The following is a 27500-nucleotide window of genomic DNA, read 5'->3' as shown; positions in this document are numbered from 1 at the left end:
CCCCTGCAGCACATGACAACCACAATACAACACAACTCAACACTTGATATACATATCCCCTCTCTCTCCTCCCATCCCCCACTGTACTCCAGCAGCCATGAACCAACTACAGACCTAGAATATATCCAGAGGGGTTTTAAAACTGTTTTTATTAGGATATATACTGAACAAAAATATAAACGCAACATGTAAAGTGCTGGTCCCATGTTTCATGAGCTGAAATAAAAGATCCCAGAAATGTTCCATACGCACAAAAAGCTTATTTCTCTCAACTTTTGTTCACAAACTTGTTTACATCCCTGTTAGTGAGCATTTGTCCTTTGCCAAAATAATCCATCCACCTGACAGGTGTGGCATATCAAGAAGCTGATTAAACAGAATGATCATTACACAGGTGCACCTTGTGCTGGGGCCAATAAAAGGTCACTCTAAAATGTGCAGTTTTGTCACACAACACAATGCCACAGATGTCTCAAGTTTTGAGGGAGCGTGCAATTGGCGTGCTGACTGCAGAGGTGTTGCCAGAGAATGTAATGTTCATTTCTCTACCATAAGCCGCCTCCAACGTAGTTTTAGAGAATTTGGCAGTACGTCCAACTGGCCTCACAACCGCAGACCACGTGTAACCACGCCAGCCCAGGACCTCCACATCCGGCTTCTTCACCTGTGGGATCGTCTGAGACCAGCCACCCGGACAGCTGATGAAACTGTGGGTTTGCACAACCGAATAATTTCTGCACAAACTGTCAGAAACCGTCTCAGGGAAGCTCATCTGCGTGCTCGATGTCCTCACCGCGGTCTTAACCTGACTGCAGTTCGGCGTCGTAACCGCCTTCAGTGGACAAATGCTCACCTTTGATGGCTACTGGCACGCTGGAGAAGTGTGCTCTTCACGGATGAATCCCAGTTTCAACTGTATCGGGCAGATGGCATTTTTTTTATTTTTTTATTTTACCTTTATTTAACTAGGCAAGTCAGTTAAGAACAAATTCTTGTGTGGGCGAGTGTTTTGCTGACGTCAACATTGTGAACAGAGTGTCCCATGGTGGCGGTGGGGTTATGGTATGGGCAGGCATAAGCTACGGACAACGAACACAATTTCAATTTTATTGATGGCAATTTGAATGCACAGAGATACCGTGACGAGATCCTGAGGCCCATTGTCGTGCCATTCATCCGCCGCCATCACCGCATGTTTCAGCGTGATAATGCACAGCCCCATGTCACAAGGATCTGTACACAATTCCTGGAAGCTGAAAATGTCCCAGTTCTTCCATGGCCTGCATACTCACCAGACATGTCACCCATTGAGCATGTTTGGGATGCTCTGGGTCAACGTGTATGACAGCGTGTTCCAGTTCCCGCCAATATCCAGCAACTTCGCACAGCCATTGAAGAGGAGTGGGACAACATTCCACAGGCCACAATCAACAACCTGATCAACTCTATGCGAAAGAGATGTGTTGCACTGCATGAAGCAAATGGTGGTCACACCAGATACTGACTGGTTTTCTGATCCACGCCCCTACCTTTTTTAAAAAGGTCTCTTTGACCAACAGATGCATATCTGCATTCCCAGATTAGGGCCAAATGAATTTATTTCAATTGACTGAAATCTTTTAACTTGTTGTGTTTATATTTTAGTTCAGTATATTTACAGTATTACCTAGCTAGATCCAAGATTTTTGTATTTATTAGGATTTATTGACATTATTACCTAGCTTGGGGAGCTGTATAAAATGTATGATGCTTTATAGTTTGTTTGTTTTGTTTTTACTGAGTTCTTTTGATGTAACCAATATGATGCTTCTTTGATGTAACAATATGTTTCTTTGATGTAACCAATATGATGTTTCTTTGATGTAACCAATATGATGTTTCTTTGATGTAACCAATATGATGCTTCTTTGATGTAACAATATTATGTTTATTTGCAATACTGTAATGTTATGACATCCTGTTATAATTCTGGTCAGGTGAACTACAGGGGGAATCTCTTTACAGTTTAGTCCTTTAGCAGACGCTCTTATCCAGAGCGACTTACAATTAGTGAGTGCATAAATTTTTTCATACTGGCCCCCCCACGTGGGAAACGAACCCACAACCCTGGCGTTGCAAGCGCCATGCACTACCAACTGAGCTACAGGAGGCTACACAGAAGCAAACGGAACGAAACAGGGAGGGACCTGTCTGAATTTGTCCAATAGAAACTCTCGTTTTCCATTGCAAAACGTTTTGCAACGTTGCCCGACTAATGAATACACCACTGGTCTTCAGTCTGAAACCCCCCCTATCCTATCCGCTCTAACATCTACAGGGACTGGATTGGTATTAGCAGTATGGCAATATGGCAGACATCTCTCTATGTCCATATGAAGGCTATTGAAGCCGTCATCATGTCGCTGATACCTATCCAGTCTCTTCAGCTCTACAGAAACAGAAGGAGTAGAGAGTTTAGGAGGTTTCCAGAACACACTAGATTTCTGAAGAGTAAAAAGCCATTCACCCTCTGCTCTAGAACTGTCCTCACTGAAGCTAGGCATGATGGGTACTCTAGTTCTTCCCGTTGAATGGACTGATTGATGGTCTTGAGCTGGTCACATCACACAACGTCCGCTGTTTTCTCCGCAGCCATTTCCTGTTGATAGTTAATGATGTAATTTCCTGTTGATAGTTTATGATGTAATTTCCTGTTGATAGTCAATGATGTCACTTCCTGTTGATAGTTAGTGATGTAACAACCAAACAAATCAGCTGATTTACAGTATGTGGCAAGCACAGCACTGTCTATTATTAATATAGGAATAAGTTCTAATTCAACCTTTTTACGTGAAATAAGCTCAGCTTTCTATAGTGGAGAATGTTAATGTTATTTAGTGTAGATATATCCTCCTGTTCTTCTGTAACACCAACTAGACTCAGAACCCCTCAGTCCGCTCTGACACAATCACTACACTATAACAGGGAGGGGCCACGGTCCATTTCAATTTAGATGATCCCTGAAATGGAACTGGTCCCCGACCCTGCTATGTGCTAGAACTACAGCTGCCAAAGACAAAAGCGTTGTTAGATAACTTCCTCTAGTGAAGACTAAAGCAGAACAACGTTAGTTAACTTCCTCTAGTGAAGACTAAAGCAGGACAACGTTAGATAACTTCCTCTAGTGAAGACTAAAGCAGGACAACGTTAGATAACTTCCTCTAGTGAAGACTAAAGCAGGACAACGTTAGTTAACTTCCTCTAGTGAAGACTAAAGCAGGACAACGTTAGATAACTTCCTCTAGTGAAGACTAAAGCAGAACAACGTTAGATAACTTCCTCTAGTGAAGACTAAAGCAGGACAACGTTAGTTAACTTCCTCTAGTGAAGACTAAAGCAGGACAACGTTAGATAACTTCCTCTAGTGAAGACTAAAGCAGAACAACGTTAGATAACTTCCTCTAGTGAAGACTAAAGCAGAACAACGTTAGATAACTTCCTCTAGTGAAGACTAAAGCAGAACAACGTTAGATCACTTCCTCTAGTGAAGACTAAAGCAGAACAACGTTAGTTAACTTCCTCTAGTGAAGACTAAAGCAGGACAACGTTAGTTAACTTCCTCTAGTGAAGACTAAAGCAGAACAACGTTAGTTAACTTCCTCTAGTGAAGACTAAAGCAGAACAACGTTAGTTAACTTCCTCTAGTGAAGACTAAAGCAGAACAACGTTAGATAACTTCCTCTAGTGAAGACTAAAGCAGAACAACGTTAGATAACTTCCTCTAGTGAAGACTAAAGCAGGACAACGTTAGATAACTTCCTCTAGTGAAGACTAAAGCAGGACAACGTTAGTTAACTTCCTCTAGTGAAGACTAAAGCGGAACAACGTTAGATAACTTCCTCTAGTGAAGACTAAAGCAGGACAACGTTAGTTAACTTCCTCTAGTGAAGACTAAAGCAGGACAACGTTAGATAACTTCCTCTAGTGAAGACTAAAGCAGGACAACGTTAGATAACTTCCTCTAGGTAAGACTAAAGCAGAACAACGTTAGTTAACTTCCTCTAGGTAAGACTAAAGCAGAACAACGTTAGATAACTTCCTCTAGTGAAGACTAAAGCAGAACAACGTTAGATAACTTCCTCTAGTGAAGACTAAAGCAGAACAACGTTAGATAACTTCCTCTAGTGAAGACTAAAGCAGAACAACGTTAGATAACTTCCTCTAGTGAAGACTAAAGCAGGACAACGTTAGTTAACTTCCTCTAGTGAAGACTAAAGCAGAACAACGTTAGTTAACTTCCTCTAGTGAAGACTAAAGCAGAACAACGTTAGATAACTTCCTCTAGTGAAGACTAAAGCAGAACAACGTTAGATAACTTCCTCTAGGTAAGACTAAAGCAGAACAACGTTAGTTAACTTCCTCTAGTGAAGACTAAAGCAGAACAACGTTAGTTAACTTCCTCTAGTGAAGACTAAAGCAGGACAACGTTAGATAACTTCCTCTAGTGAAGACTAAAGCAGAACAACGTTAGTTAACTTCCTCTAGTGAAGACTAAAGCAGGACAACGTTAGATAACTTCCTCTAGTGAAGACTAAAGCAGGACAACGTTAGATAACTTCCTCTAGGTAAGACTAAAGCAGAACAACGTTAGATAACTTCCTCTAGTGAAGACTAAAGCAGAACAACGTTAGATAACTTCCTCTAGTGAAGACTAAAGCAGGACAACGTTAGTTAACTTCCTCTAGTGAAGACTAAAGCAGGACAACGTTAGATAACTTCCTCTAGTGAAGACTAAAGCAGAACAACGTTAGATAACTTCCTCTAGTGAAGACTAAAGCAGAACAACGTTAGATAACTTCCTCTAGTGAAGACTAAAGCAGAACAACGTTAGATAACTTCCTCTAGTGAAGACTAAAGCAGGACAACGTTAGTTAACTTCCTCTAGTGAAGACTAAAGCAGAACAACGTTAGATAACTTCCTCTAGTGAAGACTAAAGCAGGACAACGTTAGTTAACTTCCTCTAGTGAAGACTAAAGCAGAACAACGTTAGTTAACTTCCTCTAGTGAAGACTAAAGCAGAACAACGTTAGATAACTTCCTCTAGTGAAGACTAAAGCAGGACAACGTTAGTTAACTTCCTCTAGGTAAGACTAAAGCAGAACAACGTTAGATAACTTCCTCTAGGTAAGAACTGGTCTTGCTAACAGAGAGATCATTCATAATAAGTAGCTGTATTATCAATTTATTATTAACAAGAACAAAAACATAATCTTTACAGATCTTACTTCTTATAATACTACTATTATACTCTATGACCAGGAGTGTAAACCAGGAGTTCCCAAACTTTTTTGGCCCGCGACCCAATTTTCATATAAAAAAATGTTTGCGACCCCACCATGTAAAAATGAGGGATGTAACTTTTTTTTAGTTTTTGTTATTTAAAAAAAAATCGGGGCTATGATAGTCTATTACAAATCAGTCGGACAGTACTTTTGACAGTATTTCAATCTGAAGGAAGTGTGATTTGAAGTGATGCATCAGAACTGGGAAGTTCAGAAGATCATCAGACGATTATTCCCCCCCCCCAGTCTGACTGAGTGCCAGGTCTTGTCCACTCTGTTCTGATGAGTCCTGCACAGCTTTGTGGGAATTGTAGAAGGAAACAGAACAGACACATATGTGTTCCTGAGAGTCTTATCTTTCAGGGATGGGGTCATAATATTTTGTAGCTTAAACCATTCAAAAGCTAGAGCCACATTTAGCAGCTACCGGAGGTGACTGGTGTAACCCTGGTTCTATGAACCAAGCGCACATTTTTTTTTTCTTCATAGTTTCGCGACCCCATTTTCGAATCAGGTGACCCCACAGGGGGTCGCGACCCCGTAGTTTGGTCAACGCTGCTGTAGACCTTTTAGTGTTGAAAACGATGTGACAACTAGATAATAACGTCTAGAGAAAACCAGGAAATATTATGGTGCTGTTTTCATTGATCTTCTTCTCTTGTTTGGTTTGGTGACGGGTTAAGGGTTAATAATGTTGGTTGATCACAGGGCCTTGTGAGGTGTGAAGTCAGCCAGGATTGGTACTGATGTTTTAGGTGCATCTCAATAGTCAAAAATGTCTCCTCTCCTCTCCTCCTTCATCTTCACTGACGTAAAGTAAAGTTATTTTGTTTTGTGTTCTCAGATCAGTTCAGATTAAGATAAGGAGAGGAGACGAGGAGAGGAGACGAGGAGAGGAAGCCACAACAGACTAAGTAGATGAACCCTCGATCTCCTGGCGTTTGTCTTTAGGATACTTGTGGGTTTCTCTCTCAGGATACCGTTCGTTCAGGGCTGTAGGCTGACATTTTAAATTATTTTGTAACTTCCATGATTACGTGAGGAAGTATTTTGAGAATGTCTGTTTCGGTCTGTTGGTGAGCTTTCAGTTTGCATGTTTTACTAGCATGATCCGGGACACATTTTGTTTACCCAGAATCTTTATATTTAACTAAAGTAAATGTTTCCTTTTTTTTTTAAATAACTTATTAGAAAGATTATACTGCAGGAATGTTGTTTTGTGTACCTCCATGCCAAGCGTCTTCATTTGTTTTTAAATTTTAATGTATGGCGTTACAATAAAAAGACTGTTAAACCATGACAGTGTTCCTGGAGTTATTTACCTCACACAGATATGAGGAATATTGGATCAGCGCTTCATTTCGGTATTACTGATAGCGTGTGCGTGCATGATGATGGTAGCGTGTGCGTGCATGATGATGATAGCGTGTGCGTGCATGATGATGGTAGCGTGTGCGTGCATGATGATGGTAGCGTGTGCATGCATGATGATGGTAGCGTGTGCGTGCATGACGATGGTAGCGTGTGCGTGCATGACGATGGTAGCGTGTGCGTGCATGATGATGGTAGCGTGTGCATGCATGATGATGGTAGCGTGTGCGTGCATGACGATGGTAGCGTGTGCGTGCATGACGATGGTAGCGTGTGCGTGCATGATGATGGTAGCGTGTGCATGCATGATGATGGTAGCGTGTGCATGCATGATGATGGTAGCGTGTGCGTGCATGATGATGGTAGCGTGTGCATTAATGATGATGGTAGCGTGTGCGTGCATGATGATGGTAGCGTGTGCGTGCATGATGATGGTAGCGTGTGCGTGCATGACGATGGTAGCGTGTGCGTGCATGATGATGATAGCGTGTGCGTGCATGAAGCAGCGTCTGCTTCAAATTTAGGTATGTTCTTTAGTCTGACCACACTGTGTCCTGTCACTGCTCTGGAGTGTATCTGACCACACTGTGTCCTGTCACTGCTCAGTGGAATGTATCTGACCACACTGTGTCCTGTCACTGTCCAGTGGAGTGTATCTGACCACACTGTGTCCTGTCATTGTCCAGTGGAGTGTATCTGACCACACTGTGTCCTGTCACTGTCCAGTGGAATGTATCTGACCACACTGTGTCCTGTCACTGCTCAGTGGAGTGTATCTGACCACACTGTGTCCTGTCATTGTTCTGTGGAGTGTATCTGACCACACTGTGTCCTGTCATTGTTCTGTGGAGTGTATCTGACCACACTGTGTCCTGTCATTGTTCTGTGGAGTGTGTCGTGTGGCCTACTCATATCCACTAACACAGTAACTCTCTGCTTCCTGCCTCACTCAGAGACATGGCCCTGTTTAACTGCCTCATTTACATATTACTGATCATGTGTGTGTGCGGTCAGCACTGTGCTAAGCATGTGTGTGTGGGGTCAATGAGGATGTCCTATAAATCTGATGTCCTATAAAGCTGATGTCTTATAAAGCTGTGTAACCTATAAAACTGAGATGTCCTATAAAGCTAATGTCCTATAAAGCTGATGTCTTATAAAGCTGATGTCTTATAAAGCTGTGTTCCTATAAAGCTGATGTCTTATAAAGCTGTGTTCCTATAAAGCTGATGTCTTATAAAGCTGTGTTCCTATAAAGCTGTGTTCCTATAAAGCTGTGTTCCTATAAAGCTGATGTCCTATAAAGCTGTGTTCCTATAAAGCTGATGTCTTATAAAGCTGTGTTCCTATAAAGCTGATGTCTTATAAAGCTGTGTTCCTATAAAGCTGATGTCTTATAAAGCTGTGTTCCTATAAAGCTGTGTTCCTATAAAGCTGTGTTCCTATAAAGCTGATGTCTTATAAAGCTGTGTTCCTATAAAGCTGATGTCTTATAAAGCTGTGTTCCTATAAAGCTGATGTCTTATAAAGCTGATGGCTTGTCTTATAAAGCTGATGTCTTATAAAGCTGATGTCTTATAAAGCTGTGTTCCTATAAAGCTGATGTCTTATAAAGCTGTGTTCCTATAAAGCTGATGTCTTATAAAGCTGTGTTCCTATAAAGCTGTGTTCCTATAAAGCTGATGTCTTATAAAGCTGTGTTCCTATAAAGCTGATGTCCTATAAAGCTGTGTTCCTATAAAGCTGATGTCTTATAAAGCTGATGTCTTATAAAGCTGATGTCTTATAAAGCTGTGTTCCTATAAAGCTGATGTCTTATAAAGCTGTGTTCCTATAAACCTGTGTTCCTATAAAGCTGATGTCTTATAAAGCTGTGTTCCTATAAAGCTGATGTCCTATAAAGCTGTGTTCATATAAAGCTGATGTCCTATAAAGCTGTGTTCCTATAAAGCTGATGTCTTATAAAGCTGTGTTCCTATAAAGCTGTGTTCCTATAAAGCTGTGTTCCTATAAAGCTGATGTCTTATAAAGCTGTGTTCCTATAAAGCTGATGTCTTATAAAGCTGTGTTCCTATAAAGCTGATGTCTTATAAAGCTGTGTTCCTATAAAGCTGTGTTCCTATAAAGCTGTGTTCCTATAAAGCTGATGTCTTATAAAGCTGTGTTCCTATAAAGCTGATGTCTTATAAAGCTGTGTTCCTATAAAGCTGATGTCTTATAAAGCTGTGTTCCTATAAAGCTGATGTCTTATAAAGCTGTGTTCCTATAAAGCTGATGTCTTATAAAGCTGTGTTCCTATAAAGCTGATGTCTTATAAAGCTGTGTTCCTATAAAGCTGATGTCTTATAAAGCTGTGTTCCTATAAAGCTGATGTCTTATAAAGCTGTGTTCCTATAAAGCTGTGTTCCTATAAAGCTGATGTCTTATAAAGCTGTGTTCCTATAAAGCTGTGTTCCTATAAAGCTGATGTCTTATAAAGCTGTGTTCCTATAAAGCTGATGTCTTATAAAGCTGTGGTCCTATAAAGCTGTGTTCCTATAAAGCTGATGTCTTATAAAGCTGTGTTCCTATAAAGCTGATGTCTTATAAAGCTGTGTTCCTATAAAGCTGATGTCTTATAAAGCTGTGTTCCTATAAAGCTGATGTCTTATAAAGCTGTGTTCCTATAAAGCTGTGTTCCTATAAAGCTGTGTTCCTATAAAGCTGATGTCTTATAAAGCTGTGTTCCTATAAAGCTGATGTCTTATAAAGCTGTGTTCCTATAAAGCTGATGTCTTATAAAGCTGTGTTCCTATAAAGCTGATGTCTTATAAAGCTGTGTTCCTATAAAGCTGATGTCTTATAAAGCTGTGTTCCTATAAAGCTGATGTCTTATAAAGCTGTGTTCCTATAAAGCTGATGTCTTATAAAGCTGTGTTCCTATAAAGCTGATGTCTTATAAAGCTGTGTTCCTATAAAGCTGATGTCTTATAAAGCTGTCTTCCTATAAAGCTGATGTCTTATAAAGCTGTGTTCCTATAAAGCTGATGTCTTATAAAGCTGTGTTCCTATAAAGCTGTGTTCCTATAAAGCTGATGTCTTATAAAGCTGTGTTCCTATAAAGCTGTGTTCCTATAAAGCTGATGTCTTATAAAGCTGTGTTCCTATAAAGCTGATGTCTTATAAAGCTGTGGTCCTATAAAGCTGATGTCTTATAAAGCTGTGTTCCTATAAAGCTGATGTCTTATAAAGCTGTGTTCCTATAAAGCTGTGGTCCTATAAAGCTGTGTTCCTATAAAGCTGATGTCTTATAAAGCTGATGTCTTATAAAGCTGTGTTCCTATAAAGCTGATGTCTTATAAAGCTGTGTTCCTATAAAGCTGATGTCTTATAAAGCTGTGTTCCTATAAAGCTGATGTCTTATAAAGCTGATGTCTTATAAAGCTGTGTTCCTATAAAGCTAATGTCTTATAAAGCTGTGTTCCTATAAAGCTGTGTTCCTATAAAGCTGATGTCTTATAAAGCTGTGTTCCTATAAAGCTGATGTCTTATAAAGCTGATGTCTTATAAAGCTGTGTTCCTATAAAGCTGATGTCTTATAAAGCTGTGTTCCTATAAAGCTGATGTCTTATAAAGCTGTGTTCCTATAAAGCTGATGTCTTATAAAGCTGATGTCTTATAAAGCTGTGTTCCTATAAAGCTAATGTCTTATAAAGCTGTGTTCCTATAAAGCTGTGTTCCTATAAAGCTGATGTCTTATAAAGCTGTGTTCCTATAAAGCTGTGTTCCTATAAAGCTGATGTCCTATAAAGCTGTGTTCCTATAAAGCTGTGTTCCTATAAAGCTGTGTTCTTATAAAGCTGTGTTCCTATAAAGCTGTGTTCCTATAAAGCTGTGTTCCTATAAAGCTGTGTTCCTATAAAGCTGTGTAGACTCATCAACTAAAGGGCACCGGTGTAGAATAACACAGCAGTATGATGAGACAGGGGGAATTGTGTGTGTGTGTGTGTGTGTGTGTGTGTGTGTGTGTGTGTGTGTGTGTGTGTGTGTGTGTGTGTGTGTGTGTGTGTGTGTGTGTGTGTGTGTGTGCGCGTGCGTGCACCAGAAGTCCCCACAAGAATAGTAAACAAACCTAAATGTGGCCAACTGGGGACATTTTGTTAGTACCCACAAGGTCAAATACTATTTCTAGGGGGTTTAGGGTTAAGGTTAGAATTAGTGTTAGGGTTAGAATTAGGTTTAGGGTTCGGAGCTAGGGTTAGGGTTAGGAGCTAGTGTTAGGTTTAGGTTATGTTTTCAGGTTAGGGTAAGCTTTAGGGTCAGGGGTTAGGGAAAATGTGTGTGTGTGTGTGTGTGTGTGTGTGTGTGTGTCTGTGTGTGTGTGTGTGTGTGTGTGTGTGTGTGTGTGTGTGTGTCTGTGTGTGTGTGTGTGTCTGTGTGTGTGTGTGTGTGTGTGTGTGTGTGTGTGTGTGTGTGTGTGTGTGTCATGACAGTGTCCCCTCATTCAGTAACACAGTGAAATCCCAATGAATGTCTCCTGATTCAGCGACACAGTAAAATCACAATGAATGTCTCCTGATTCAGCGACACAGTAAAATCACAATGAATGTCTCCTGATTCAGCAACACAGTAAAATCACAATGAATGTCTCCTTATTCAGTGATGTGTTCACTGCATTTAAGCTGTTGCTGGGTTGGGGAGCGGGAGATGCTTGCAGGGGGGGGAAACCGTTACCGCGTCGCTGCTCCTTTAAATTCCGTGACCCAGTTTTGCGGCATGGCTGTCGGGGAGCACTCACACGACGGATGAATAATTGGCACTGCAAGGTGAATGTGAGGAGAATTGATAATAACGGGAGTCCCCCCTCTGACACGCTCCCCGCCCGCCCGCCCGCACCAGCGTGTTCGTAAAATGTCTCCATCAGTAGATTGGGACATGCGCACCGCACCAGTAGAGACGCGAGCTGTCCTCATTTGGCATCATCTATCCCTTTATATGGTCTGTCTGAGAGTCATATCAGACAGCGGTTGTGTGTGTATGCCAACGGTTATTGGCATATTTGAAAGCTATAAGATGTTAACCAGAGGAGTTTAACATGGTTATTCATATCATCAGAAACGGGTTGATCTGAAACATAACAGCTAGCCATAAGCTACTGGTCTATTTCTGAGATAAACATGCCGATAAAGCTGGATCTTTTCTCTCATGGAAAATGTCGACATTATGCACACATTTTTAATTTCATGCACATTTCCTCCCCTCCCCCTCTTTCTCCATCCTCTCTCCCTCCTGTAATTTTCCTCTCCATCTCCCTATCTTTTTAGCCCCCTCTCTCTCTCTCTCCCCTTTGTTTTTCCTCTCTGGTGGATTCAGTGCTCCATCATGCGCATGCTTGGCTTTAGGAGAGAGAGTGAGAGAGGGGGAGAGAGAGAGAGACAGAGAGACGGGGAGAGAGAGAGACAGTATCTCTCCAGTATCAGCCTGTTTAGATTCTCTCTCTCTCTCTCTCTCTCTCTCTCTCTCTCTCTCTCTCTCTCTCTCTCTCTCTCTCTCTCTCTCTCTCTAACCTAATGGCATCAGTCAAGCGCTGGGGGAATGCTTTATGCTGCTCTGCCTGGTCAGTCAGATGACAGCACTGTTTAGATACTCCCCAGCTAGCACATGATGTTCTGAGAACCGTATGTTCCTTAGAGCACCGTGAGAGCATGGTTGTCCTTATTTTGCATACAACATTGTTACATTTAATTTCAATCATGTTTTAGGAACGTTCTCCGACTGGTTTGACATTGGGAATGTTCTCAAATAGTTCAGAGAAAGTTAAGAAACAACATTCTTCTGTGGTAATTTCAGTATTTCTGCATAACGTTTTCCACAGGTTTCCTCATGGATCTATTTAAAGTTAGCGTAAAAAAAACATTCCGTAAAAACCACAAGAAAATGTTAGTAATGTTCAGAGAAGGTTCTAAGAATGTTATTTAAAAGCGCGGATCCATTCTCAGCATCAAAACTCTCTCCAGGCCTGGGCAAAGGCCGGCCCGCGAACTGATTAAATATGGCCCGCGGAATCATGTCTAGATCACATAAAGAATTTGCGATAGTAACGTTTTGAAAAACGTATTTGTTATTCAATGTCACGATCGTCAAAAGGATTGGACCAATGCGCAGCGTGGAATGCAAACATACTTTATTATATATTCACCACACGAACAAAAACAACAAAACGATACGTGAAGTCCTTGGTAACAAACACAAACCAACACGGAACAAGATCCCACAATACACTGTGCCAAACAGGCTGCCTAAGTATGGTTCCCAATCAGAGACAACAAGCAACAGCTGATTCTCGTTGCCTCTGATTGAGAACCACCCCGGCCAACATAGATACACATGAACTAGATCCTAACATAGAAACACAAACACATAGAATCTACACACCCTGGCTCAACATATAAGAGTCCCAGAGCCAGGGCGTGACATTCAACTTAAAAGCCCAATGAATACTAGCTTTTGTGTAATGATTTAACTCACACCTCTTGTTGGACATTTGTTTTGAAGGCACGTATAAATAACAACTGCACGAGGACAGACAGTGACTGACAGGCTGACACACACGTCACAGTTACAAATAGTAGCTAGCTTGAAATTGCGTAAAAATGCCTTTTTCAAAGATTTCAAAGAAAAGGAAAGTAGACAATAAATGTAGAGTGTTCCAGCAAGAGTGGACATCGAAATATTTATTTATTGAGGTATCAGGGAAAGCTGTGTGCTTAGAGAGCATCGCTGTCTTGAAAGACTACAACTTGTCCCGGCACTTCCAGATGAAGCATGCAGAGAATATGTCTTCTGAGCAGAGGGCAAGTGCATCAAAAGAGTTGCTTTCTCAGTTGAAAAAAGCAGCAAGGACTTTTCACAAAACTGCATTCAGCAAAGCGACGGAATTGCGAGAGCTAGCTATGTACTGTCCCACAAAATAGCTAAACATAGCAAGCCATTCGCTGAGGGCGAATTCATTAAATAATGTTTAAATTGACTCTGCAGCAATATTTTGCCCCGACAAGAAAGAGCTGTTTGAAAATGTTTCCCTGTCAATACGAACAGTGACAGGACATCGCAGAGAAAATTCAACAACAGTTGAAAGACAAGGTCAAGGATTTCACCTATTTCTCCTTGGCCCTGGATGAGAGCAGTGATGCGCGTGACCCGGCGCAGTGCGTTGATATTCTTACGTGGCATTACCCCAGGACTTTGAAATTACAGAGGAGCTTGCTTCAGTGCAGTCAATGAAGAGCACAACCACAGGGAAACATTTATTGGAGGAGGTTAATAAGTGTGTGGCAAAGCTGGGACTGAGTTTTGAAAAGTTATCCCGTGTGACCACTGATGGGTGCCCAAACTTGACAGGAAAAAACATTGGCCTTTTGAAAAGGATACAAGATCAAGTAGCTGATCTGAACCCAGATCAGAAAATGATTTTCCTGCATTGCATTATTCATCAGGAGGTGCTCTGTAAATGTGTTCTGAAAATGAGTCAAGTTGTGGATACAGTCACCAAAGTGGTAAACTTCATAAGAGCAAACTCTTTAAACCACAGGCAGTTTGTCTCACTGCTGGAAGAGACAGAGTCGGGCCATGCAGATCTCCCCTACCACACAAACGTGAGATGGCTGAGTTTGGGGAAGGTGCTTAAAAGGGTGTGGGACCTGAAGTCGGAGATGGCTGAGTTTTTGCAAATGAAAGGAAAATATGTGGATTTCCCTCAACTGCAAGATAAAGAATGGTTGGCTGATTTTGCCTTCACAGTGGACATCATGGCCCTCATGAATTGTAATTATTTTGCACTATAGCCTATTTATTGCCTTACCTCCATAACTTGCTACATTTGCACACACTGTATATATATTTTCTGTTGTATTTTTGACTTTATGTTTTTTTACCCCATATGTAACTCTGTGTTGTTTTTATCGCACTGCTTTGCTTTATCTTGGCCAGGTCACAGTTGTAAATGAGAACTTGTTCTCAACTGGCTTACCTGGTTAAATAAAGGTGAAATAAAAAAAAATTAAAAAAAAATGAATGAACTGAATTCCAAACTACAAGGGAAGAGCCTTTTTGTACATCAGATGTACAGCCTTGTCAAAGCCTTCAAGGGAAAATTACTCCTCCTGACCCGCCAAGTAGAAGCCAACAATCTCACCCACCTTCCGACACTACTAGTCTGTTCCCTATCAGATGACCAGCGGGAGAAGTATACATCGCTGCTGCGTGCTTTGAACGGTGAGTTTTCTTGTCGTTTTGAGAATTTCAAAGTGTTGGAAAATAACATGCTGTTGGTTTCCTCTCCTTTCACCTTCAATGTGGATAACGCTCCCACTGACCTGGATAACACTCCCACTGACCTGGATAACACTCCCACTGACCTGGATAACACTCCCACTGACCTGGATAACACTCCCACTGACCTGGATAACACTCCCACTGACCTGGATAACACTCCCACTGACCTGGATAACACTCCCACTGACCTGGATAACACTCCCACTGACCTGGATAACACTCCCACTGACCTGGATAACACTCCCACTGACCTGGATAACACTCCCACTGACCTGGATAACACTCCCACTGACCTGGATAACGCTCCCACTGACCTGGATAACGCTCCCACTGACCTGGATAACACTCCCACTGACCTGGATAACGCTCCCACTGACCTGGATAACACTCCCACTGACCTGGATAACACTCCCACTGACCTGGATAACACTCCCACTGACCTGGATAACACTCCCACTGACCTGGATAACACTCCCACTGACCTGGATAACGCTCCCACTGACCTGGATAACACTCCCACTGACCTGGATAACACTCCCACTGACCTGGATAACACTCCCACTGACCTGGATAACACTCCCACTGACCTGGATAACACTCCCACTGACCTGGATAACACTCCCACTGCCCACTGACCTGGATAACACTCCCACTGACCTGGATAACACTCCCACTGCCCACTGACCTGGATAACACTCCCACTGACCTGGATAACGCTCCCACTGACCTGGATAACGCTCCCACTGACCTGGATAACACTCCCACTGACCTGGATAACACTCCCACTGACCTGGATAACGCTCCCACTGCCCACTGACCTGGATAACACTCCACTGACCTGGATAACACTCCCACTGACCTGGATAACACTCCCACCGACCTGGATAACACTCCCACTGACCTGGATAACACTCCCACTGACCTGGATAACACTCCCACTGACCTGGATAACACTCCCACTGACCTGGATAACACTCCCACTGACCTGGATAACACTCCCACTGACCTGGATAACGCTCCCCACTGACCTGGATAACACTCCCACTGACCTGGATAACACTCCCACTGACCTGGATAACACTCCCACTGACCTGGATAACACTCCCACTGACCTGGATAACGCTCCCACTGACCTGGATAACGCTCCCACTGACCTGGATAACGCTCCCACTGACCTGGATAACACTCCCACTGACCTGGATAACACTCCCACTGACCTGGATAACACTCCCACTGACCTGGATAACACTCCCACTGACCTGGATAAACCTCACGTGATCACTCCCACTGACCTGGATAACACTCCCACTGACCTGGATAACACTCCCACTGACCTGGATAACACTCCCACTGACCTGGATAACGCTCCCACTGACCTGGATAACACTCCCACTGACCTGGATAACGCTCCCACTGACCTGGATAACGCTCCCACTGACCTGGATAACACTCCCACTGACCTGGATAACACTCCCACTGACCTGGATAACACTCCCACTCGACCTGGATAACACTCCCACTGACCTGGATAACACTCCCACTGACCTGGATAACACTCCCACTGACCTGGATAACGCTCCCACTGACCTGGATAACGCTCCCACTGACCTGGATAACGCTCCCACTGACCTGGATAACACTCCCACTGACCTGGATAACACTCCCACTGACCTGGATAACACTCCCACTGACCTGGATAACACTCCCACTGACCTGGATAACGCTCCCACTGCCCACTGACCTGGATAACACTCCCACTGCCCACTGACCTGGATAACACTCCCACTGACCTGGATAACGCTCCCACTGCCCACTGACCTGGATAACACTCCCACTGACCTGGATAACACTCCCACTGACCTGGATAACACTCCCACTGCCCACTGACCTGGATAACACTCCCACTGACCTGGATAACACTCCCACTGACCTGGATAACGCTCCCACTGACCTGGATAACACTCCCACTGCCCACTGACCTGGATAACACTCCCACTGACCTGGATAACACTCCCACTGACCTGGATAACGCTCCCACTGCCCACTGACCTGGATAACACTCCCACTGACCTGGATAACGCTCCCACTGACCTGGGATAACACTCCCACTGACCTGGATAACACTCCCACTGACCTGGATAACACTCCCACTGACCTGGATAACACTCCCACTGACCTGGATAACACTCCCACTGCCCACTGACCTGGATAACGCTCCCACTGACCTGGATAACACTCCCACTGACCTGGATAACACTCCCCACTGACCTGGATAACACTCCCACTGACCTGGATAACACTCCCACTGACCTGGATAACACTCCCACTGACCTGGATAACACTCCCACTGACCTGGATAACACTCCCACTGACCTGGATAACACTCCCACTGACCTGGATAACGCTCCCACTGACCTGGATAACGCTCCCACTGACCTGGATAACGCTCCCACTGACCTGGATAACACTCCCACTGACCTGGATAACACTCCCACTGACCTGGATAACACTCCCACTGACCTGGATAACGCTCCCACTGACCTGGATAACACTCCCACTGACCTGGATAACACTCCCACTGACCTGGATAACACTCCCACTGACCTGGATAACACTCCCACTGACCTGGATAACACTCCCACTGACCTGGATAACGCTCCCACTGACCTGGATAACACTCCCACTGACCTGGATAACGCCTCCCACTGACCTGGATAACGCTCCCACTGACCTGGATAACACTCCCACTGACCTGGATAACACTCCCACTGACCTGGATAACACTCCCACTGACCTGGATAACGCTCCCACCGACCCTGGATAACACTCCCACTGACCTGGATAACACTCCCACTGACCTGGATAACGCTCCCACTGACCTGGATAACACTCCCACTGACCTGGATAACACTCCCACTGACCTGGATAACGCTCCCACTGACCTGGATAACACTCCCACTGACCTGGATAACACTCCCACTGACCTGGATAACACTCCCACTGACCTGGATAACGCTCCCACTGACCTGGATAACACTCCCACTGACCCGGATAACACTCCCACTGACCTGGATAACACTCCCACTGACCTGGATAACACTCCCACTGACCCTGGATAACACTCCCACTGACCTGGATAACACTCCCACTGACCTGGATAACACTCCCACTGACCCTGGATAACGCTCCCACTGACCTGGATAACACTCCCACTGACCTGGATAACACTCCCACTGACCTGGATAACACTCCCACTGACCTGGATAACACTCCCACTGACCTGGATAACACTCCCACTGACCTGGATAACACTCCCACTGACCTGGATAACACTCCCACTGACCTGGATAACACTCCCACTGACCTGGATAACGCTCCCACTGACCTGGATAACACTCCCACTGACCTGGATAACACTCCCACTGACCTGGATAACACTCCCACTGACCTGGATAACACTCCCACTGACCTGGATAACGCTCCCACTGACCTGGATAACACTCCCACTGACCTGGATAACGCTCCCACTGACCTGGATAACACTCCCACTGACCTGGATAACACTCCCACTGACCTGGATAACGCTCCCACTGACCTGGATAACACTCCCACTGACCTGGATAACACTCCCACTGACCTGGATAACGCTCCCACTGACCTGGATAACACTCCCACTGACCTGGATAACACTCCCACTGACCTGGATAACGCTCCCACTGACCTGGATAACACTCCCACTGACCTGGATAACGCTCCCACCGACCTGGATAACACTCCCACTGACCTGGATAACACTCCCACTGACCTGGATAACGCTCCCACTGACCTGGATAACACTCCCACTGACCTGGATAACACTCCCACTGACCCTGGATAACACTCCCACTGACCTGGATAACACTCCCACTGACCTGGATAACACTCCCACTGACCTGGATAACACTCCCACTGACCTGGATAACGCTCCCACTGACCTGGATAACACTCCCACTGACCTGGATAACACTCCCACTGACCTGGATAACACTCCCACTGACCTGGATAACACTCCCACTGACCTGGATAACACTCCCACTGACCTGGATAACACTCCCACCGACCTGGATAACACTCCCACTGACCTGGATAACACTCCCACTGCCCACTGACCTGGATAACACTCCCCACTGACCTGGATAACACTCCCACTGACCTGGATAACACTCCCACTGACCTGGATAACGCTCCCACTGACCTGGATAACACTCCCACTGACCTGGATAACACTCCCACTGCCCACTGACCTGGATAACGCTCCCACTGACCTGGATAACACTCCCACTGACCTGGATAACACTCCCACTGCCCACTGACCTGGATAACACTCCCACTGACCTGGATAACACTCCCACTGACCTGGATAACACTCCCACTGACCTGGATAACACTCCCACTGACCTGGATAACACTCCCACTGACCTGGATAACGCTCCCACTGACCTGGATAACACTCCCACTGACCTGGGATAACACTCCCACTGACCTGGATAACACTCCCACTGCCCACTGACCTGGATAACACTCCCACTGACCTGGATAACGCTCCCACTGACCTGGATAACACTCCCCACTGACCTGGATAACGCTCCCACTGCCCACTGACCTGGATAACACTCCCACTGACCTGGATAACACTCCCACTGACCTGGATAACACTCCCACTGACCTGGATAACGCTCCCACTGACCTGGATAACACTCCCACTGACCTGGATAACACTCCCACTGACCTGGATAACACTCCCACTGCCCACTGACCTGGATAACACTCCCACTGACCTGGATAACGCTCCCACTGACCTGGATAACACTCCCACTGACCTGGATAACACTCCCACTGACCTGGATAACACTCCCACTGACCTGGATAACGCTCCCACTGACCTGGATAACGCTCCCACTGACCTGGATAACGCTCCCACTGACCTGGATAACACTCCCACTGACCTGGATAACACTCCCACTGACCTGGATAACACTCCCACTGACCTGGATAACACTCCCACTGACCTGGATAACACTCCCACTGACCTGGATAACACTCCCACTGACCTGGATAACACTCCCACTGACCTGGATAACACTCCCACTGACCTGGATAACACTCCCACTGACCTGGATAACACTCCCACTGACCTGGATAACACTCCCACTGACCTGGATAACACTCCCACTGACCCTGGATAACACTCCCACTGACCTGGATAACACTCCCACTGACCTGGATAACCTCCCACTGACCTGGATAACGCTCCCACTGACCTGGATAACACTCCCACTGACCTGGATAACACTCCCACTGACCTGGATAACACTCCCACTGACCTGGATAACACTCCCACTGACCTGGATAACACTCCCACTGACCTGGATAACACTCCCACCGACCTGGATAACACTCCCACTGACCTGGATAACACTCCCACTGACCTGGATAACACTCCCACTGACCTGGATAACACTCCCACTGACCTGGATAACACTCCCACTGACCTGGATAACACTCCCACTGACCTGGATAACACTCCCACTGACCTGGATAACACTCCCACTGACCTGGATAACACTCCCACTGACCTGGATAACACTCCCACTGACCTGGATAACACTCCCACTGACCTGGATAACACTCCCACTGACCTGCAACTTGAGCTTATCGATCTTCAGTCTGATGCAGTGAAATGAGAACTATTCAAAAACAATGTCGCTGACGAGGTTCTATGCATCGCTCGATGAACAAAACTTTCCAAAGATTAGGAGTCATGCTCAGAAAATGTTTGTACTGTTTGGGTCAACCTATGTATGTGAACAGACATTTTTAGTGCTGAAATATAACAAGTAAAAGGCACAGATCATCTCTTACTCTGACCTCTCACCTCTCAGCAATCCTGCGCATAGCGACGTCAGAAACTATACCTGACTTAACTGCTCTAGTCAACGCCCATCAGAGACTTCACTCCTCACACTGATTGAGGAGTTTAAACGTAATGTTGAGCTCCCTCTCTCTTTGTATTTTTGTGCATACCCATTAACAAGAGTTCTGTCCGTGGTGCTGAATGCCCAGTGTACTTTTCCCTGGTGTACTTCTGCTGTTTAATGATGAAAATAAATACCAAAAGAGAACAAGGATGTGGTTGATTTCTGTTAAAAAAGTAAAATTATATCTGGACGTGATTTACAGTAGATATATCTGTCAACACAGTCACACACATGATGTATAATCCTGTAATATGATTCCGGCCCGCGATGGCAAAAATATATTCTAATGTGGTCCTCCATGCTCTATCTTGGTCTATGTCTATCTTGCCTTCAGGACAAGTCTCTGAATGTCCTTGAGTGGCCCAGCCAGAGCCCGGACTTGAACCCGATCGAACATCTCTGGAGAGACCTGAAAATAGCTGTGCAGCAACGCTCCCCATCCAACCTGACAGAGCTTGAGAGGATCTGCAGAGAAGAAAGGGAGAAACTCCCCAAATACAGGTGTGCCAAGCTTGTAGCATCATACCCAAGAAGACTCGATGCTGTAATCGCTGCCAAAGGTGCTTCAACAAAGTACTGAGTAAAGGGTCTGAATATTTCTGTAAATATCTATATTTATGTTTTTTTATTTTAAATAAATATGCTAAAATACTAAAAACCTGTTTTTGGTTTGGCATTATGTGGTATTGTGTGTAGATATATATATATATATATATATTTTTTTTAATCAATTTTAGAATAAAGCTATAACGTTACATAATGTGGAAAAAGTCAAGGGTTCTGAATACTTTGAATGCACTGTATCTAGTTCCCAATTTTTTGACTTTTTTTTTTTTTAACAGGTGCATTTCAATATTTTGTAATTATCATGACTTTTGTAAGTGTAATACATAGCAGAATGTCAAAAGTCTGAGACAGGACTTAAACAGTGCAAAACAGTGAAATCCTGACATGAAATGCTTTAGAAAATAAAAAATAAAAAACATTGAAAGCTACCTAATGGATGTGAAATAAAAAAAGCTACATTAACATTTTATCTTAAAAATCGAACCCTAAAACACAAAAAGGCCCGTATTTGCAAAATCACCCTCATACCCCTTGATTTATTCCACATTTTGCCTGAATTCAAAATGGATGAAATATATATATTTTCTCTTACCCATCTATACACAATACTCCATAATGACAAAGTGAATTTTTTTTTTAGAAATGTTTGCAAATGTATTGAAAATGAAATACAGAAATATCTCATTTACATAAGTGTTCACACGCCTGAGTCAATACATGTTAGAATCCCCTTCGGCAGCGATTAGAGCTTTGAGTCTATCTGGGTAATTTTCTAAGAGCTTTGCACACCTGGATTATGCAATATTTGCACATTATTCTTTTCAATATTCTTCAAGCTCATTCAATGTCTTCTTGGTAACTCCAGTGTAGATTTGGCCTTGTGTTTTAAGTTATTGTCCTGCTGAAAGGTGAATTCATCTCCCAGTGTCTGGTGGAAAGCAGACTGAACCAGGTTTTCCTCTAGGAATTTGCCTGTGCTTAGTTCTATTCCTTATGTTTTTTTATCCTGAAAAACTCCCAAGTCTTTAACGATTACAAGCATACCCATAACATGATGCAGCACACCACCATGCTTGAAAATATGGAGAGTGGTCCTCAGTGATGTGTTGTATTGGATTTGCCCCAAACATAACACTTTGTATTCAGGACAAAAAGTGAATTGCTTTGCCATGTTTTTTTGCAGTATTACTTTAGTGCCTTGTTGCAAACTGGATGCATGTTTTGAAATAATTGTATTCTGTACAGGCTTCCTACTTTTCACTCTGTCAATTAGATTAGTATTGTGGATTAACTAAAATGTTGTTGATCCATCCTCAGTTTTCTCCTATCACAGCCATTAAACTCTGTAACTGTTTTAAAGTCACCATTGGCCTCATGGTGAAATCCCTGAGCTGTTTCCTTCCTTTCCGGCAACTGAGTTAGGAAGGAAGCCTGTATCTTTGTAGTGACTGGGTGTATTGATACACCATCCAAAGGGTTATTAATAACTTCAAAATGCTCAAAGGGATATTCAATGTCTGCTTTTTTTTATTTTTACCCATCTACCAATGGGTGCCCTTCTTTGCAAGGCATTGGAAAACCTCCCTGGTGTTTGTGGTTAAATCTGTGTTTGAAATGTACGGCTCGACTGAGGGACCTTACAGATAATTGTATATGTGGGGTACAGAGATTAAAAATGACTTTTGAATGAATACTTAAACACTATTATTGCGCACAGAGTGAGTCCATGTAACTTACGTGACTTGTTAAGCACATTTTTACTCCTGAACTTAATTAGGCTTGCCATAACAAAAGGGATTGAATACTTATTGACTCAAGACATTTCAGCTTTTCATTTGTAATTAATTTGTAAACATTTCTCAAAATAATTCCACTTTGACATTATGGGGTGTTGTGTGTAGCCCAGTGACAATACATTTAATCCATTTTAAATTCAGGCTGTAACACAACAAAATGGGGACAAATGTCAAGTGGTGCGAATACGTTCTTAAGGCACTGCAAATAGGTCAACTATTCTACTATTCGTTTTTAGTTTTAATAACAACATTACATGGTATACAGTATACAATTATCTGCACATTTAGAAAGCCAGGAACATGTCAGTCTAGCAACGTTTCAGTTAGGCTTACTGCTGTTAGTCATGGCAGAGTTCGCAAAACAACGACCACTCAAACCAAATAATCATGACATCTTCCTGTCGGGTAAGCCTACTTTGCAGTTAACAATTCATTGAGAAGGTTTTTGGGGAAAGTCTACCCACAAGTTCATTATGATTACTAGCATGGCTATCTGGCTACATATTGAGTGATCGCCAAATGCGCTCACCAAACAGGTAAGACGGGCAACATTGCTGGAAATTATTTGGCAGATAGCTATTGTGTTATGTTTGGCTTTTTTTAAGCCAATAGTGGCTAACCAGGGGTGGGATAATGTCAATGTGGCTTTGATTGGATAGTAGCTGGGAGCTTGTTTATGAAAGTTTGTGATGAACACATGAAAAAATTGCATGTACTTTCAGAATTGCTTGGCGAGCTACTCGTAGGTGGGCTGGTAGATACTGTTAGCTGGGGATCTACCTGTTGGAGACCCCTGGTTACAGACCCACGGGTAGACTATTTAATGCCTGTCATCTGAACATTGGAGTGTCAGCCACTATCATGCATGTCAGAGCAAGTGCACACAGCATAAAAACAGAGAAAATAGAATATTGGAGTACATTTATATGCGAATATATTTAGTAGAACAGACACACTTGTCTGTATTGGGCGGTGTCATCTCCAAACCAGATCAAAAGACAACCTCTCTCCAGAATCCAATGACGGGAATCCGTCGCAGTGACGGAGAACTTCAACCACTGCATTCAGTACATCATAGGCATTAATTGGTTGAAAATAAAATGAAGAACGTGTGTTGTTCCCTGCAGTTAAAGGACTCCCTCTAGTGGAATTAGAGGGCCATGAGCTATTATTAGGTACAGCGCATTCGGAAAGTATTCAGACCCCTACAGTCGTGGCATTACTTCAGCTTTACTGAACATGTTTTGGGGTGAATATTTCAGCTTTACTGAACATTGGTGGAGGAAACCAAAACAACATTGAAACAGTTTAATTTCACGCTTTATTTGAGCAGAAGTAATATTTCAACAGCTCAACTCAAATCATATTTTTTTTTTATGACTCCTTTACACAAGGGAAATAATACATCTCCAGACCATGGACCACAGCTCATTAAAAAAAAAAGGTTAACTTCATATCCAATCATAGTTAAAGAAGTCTACGATAGCTGCTTGCTAATGCGCCAGGCACTAAATAAATCAAAAGGTACAGTGCTCTGTAGGCATTCTGCATGTTGGTTTAGTGTTGGGTAGCTTTTAATAAGATAGCCGCTATGCTAGTCTCTTCTCTTTGGAAGACCTGCACACTGTACAGGAAGTCAGAACAGGTGTGTATATATATATAAAGGGTGTTTGGACAGGTGTGTGTGTGTGTGTGTGTGTGTGTGTGTGTGTGTGTGTGTGTGTGTGTGTGTGTGTGTGTGTGTGTTTACAGGTAGCATGACTGAAGTTGGTTGATGCCCAGGTGTATATGTAGACAGGTAGGTGTTCAAAAGGCTTTGAATAGCTGGTTGGGCAGGTACCCCAGATGAAGGAAGGAGGTCTGAGCTTCTCTCTCCAGATTGGCCAGCTCCTGAACCGTAGGAGCCAACGCAGCCACATGACCACTATAGTTGCCACCTGGAGGGAGGAGAGGAGAGAAGAGAGAGGGGGAGGGAGAGAGAGGGGAGAGAGAGAGAGGGGGAGAGAGAGAGAGAGAGAGGTGACACCCCTTCAAATTGGTGGATTCAGCTATTTCAGCCACACCCGTTGCTGACAGGTGTATAAAAGCACACAGCCATGCAATCTCACTACTGAGTTCCAAACTGCCCCTGGAAGCAACGTCAGCACAAGAACTGTACGTCGGGAGCTTCATGAAATGGGTTTCCATGGCCGAGCAGCCTAAGATCACCAAGCGTCAGATGTTCCAACATCTAGTGGAAAGCCTTCCCAGAAGAGTGGAGGCTGTTATAGCAGCAAAGGGGGGACCAACTCCATATTAATGCCCATGAGTTTTGATGTTGGACGAGCAGGTGTCCACATACTGTTGGTCATGTAGTGTATGTAATGCCATTAGCAATCACTTCTAAAACACAGGAACACACTGCACAGCCAAACAATAACAGCAACACACACCTTCTGCTGCTCTGCGCTTGCCGTAGGTGACCTTGCCGTCAAAGTCGTCCAACGGAACCTTGATGTCCGGTTCACACTGGGTGATTGTACACTTCAAATGCTCTTCTACATCGGACAGCAGCTGAGGGAGATAGAGAGAGAGGGGGATCAGAGAGAGAGAGAGAGACAGAGAGAGAGAGAGACAGAGAGACAAAGAGACAGAGAGAGAGACAGAGAGAGAGAGAGAGAGAGAGAGACAGAGAGAGAGAGAGAGACAGAGAGAGAGAGACAGAGAGAGACAGAGAGAGACAGAGAGACAGAGAGAGACAGAGAGACAGAGAGACAGAGAGAGAGACAGAGAGAGACAGAGAGACAGAGAGAGACAGAGAGACAGAGAGACAGAGAGAGCAGAGAGAGAGAGAGACAGAGAGAGAGACAGAGAGAGAGAGAGAGAGAGAGAGAGAGAGAGAGAGAGAGAGAGAGAGAGAGAGAGAGAGAGAGAGAGAGAGAGAGAGAGAGAGAGAGAGAGAGAGAGAGAGAGAGAGAGAGAGAGAGAGAGACGGAGAGAGAGAGAGAGAGAGAGAGAGACAGAGAGAGAGACAGAGAGAGAGAGAGAGAGAGAGAGAGAGAGAGACAGACAGAGAGAGACGGAGAAGGGGAATAGGAGAGGAAGAGTCGTAGTTGTGTGGTGGTTTCCTCACCTCCTTCTCGTTGTACCAGATGGTACACCCTCCGTCATCCTTTAACCTGGTGTTGAAACATCCTCTGCCCCTGTTAGCACAGGTATGGTACCACACCTAAACACACAATGACAGTCAGCTACTGGTTGATGTGAGATGACACATGTTCAACAAATATTCTGATGTATGGCTTTACCTTCTCTTTCTCCATGGCAACGAGAGAGATGGCCAAACCCATCCTGAAAGATAAAAGACAAATTTAAGATGAGTCTTTCTAGAGGTGGTTTTCCCAGACTCAGATTAAGCCTAGTTCAGGACTAAAAGCATCGTCAATGCAGATTCTCTAATCGGTGTCTGGGAAAACGGCCCCAAGCCTGATATATCCACTAGTGTAGTTCTCCCAGTGTAGTCTGGCAATACCTAGACATTACTGACCACCAGGCTAGATATTACTGACCACCAGGCTAGATATTACTGACCACCAGGCTAGATATTACTGACGACCAGGCTAGATATTACTGACCACCTGGCTAGATATTACTGACCACCAGGCTAGATATTACTGACCACCAGGCTAGATATTACTGACCACCTGGCTAGATATTACTGACCACCAGGCTAGATATTACTGACCACCAGGCTAGATTTTACTGACCACCAGGCTAGATATTACTGACCACCAGGCTAGATATTACTGACCACCAGGCTAGATATTACTGACCTCTCTGCTCTCCCCACCAGGATAGATATTACTGACCACCAGGCTAGATATTACTGACCACCAGGCTAGATTTTACTGACCACCAGGCTAGATATTACTGACCTCTCTGCTCTCCCCACCAGGCTAGATATTACTGACCACCAGGCTAGATATTACTGACCACCTGGCTAGATATTACTGACCACCAGGCTAGATATTACTGACCACCAGGCTAGATTTTACTGACCACCAGGCTAGATATTACTGACCACCAGGCTAGATATTACTGACCACCAGGCTAGATATTACTGACCACCAGGCTA

At 43.9% G+C, this 27500-nt stretch overlaps 3 protein-coding genes across 3 annotated transcripts in view; 1 reads left to right on the top strand and 2 right to left on the bottom strand.

Moving 5' to 3' along the window:
• Positions 1 to 6620, top strand: part of LOC121548473 (protein phosphatase 1 regulatory subunit 14C) — a 45188-nt gene extending 38568 nt beyond the window's left edge. The window contains exon 4 of the mRNA XM_041859893.2: positions 6167 to 6620. Within this exon, the coding sequence (XP_041715827.1) occupies positions 6167 to 6181 (15 nt within the window). The 3' untranslated portion in view covers positions 6182 to 6620. The remainder of the gene's footprint in view (positions 1 to 6166) is intronic.
• Positions 1 to 27500, bottom strand: part of snx17 (sorting nexin 17) — a 649426-nt gene that overhangs the window by 369983 nt on the left and 251943 nt on the right. The gene's annotated exons all lie outside the window — the stretch shown is intronic.
• The window catches only part of ddx1 (DEAD (Asp-Glu-Ala-Asp) box helicase 1), a 27353-nt gene continuing 24541 nt past the window's right edge, over positions 24689 to 27500 (bottom strand). Inside the window, exons 23-26 of the mRNA XM_041859891.2 lie at positions 26674 to 26716; positions 26499 to 26594; positions 25819 to 25939; positions 24689 to 25323 (exon numbers count right to left, since the gene is read on the bottom strand). Coding sequence (XP_041715825.2) covers positions 25193 to 25323; positions 25819 to 25939; positions 26499 to 26594; positions 26674 to 26716 — 391 coding nt within the window. The 3' untranslated portion in view covers positions 24689 to 25192. The remainder of the gene's footprint in view (positions 25324 to 25818; positions 25940 to 26498; positions 26595 to 26673; positions 26717 to 27500) is intronic.

The sequence above is a fragment of the Coregonus clupeaformis genome, chromosome 33 (genome assembly GCF_020615455.1).
Source record: "Coregonus clupeaformis isolate EN_2021a chromosome 33, ASM2061545v1, whole genome shotgun sequence".
Taxonomy (NCBI): domain Eukaryota; kingdom Metazoa; phylum Chordata; class Actinopteri; order Salmoniformes; family Salmonidae; genus Coregonus; species Coregonus clupeaformis.
The sequence above is the reverse complement of the archived record's forward strand: the minus strand, read 5'-3'. Positions and strand labels throughout refer to the sequence as shown.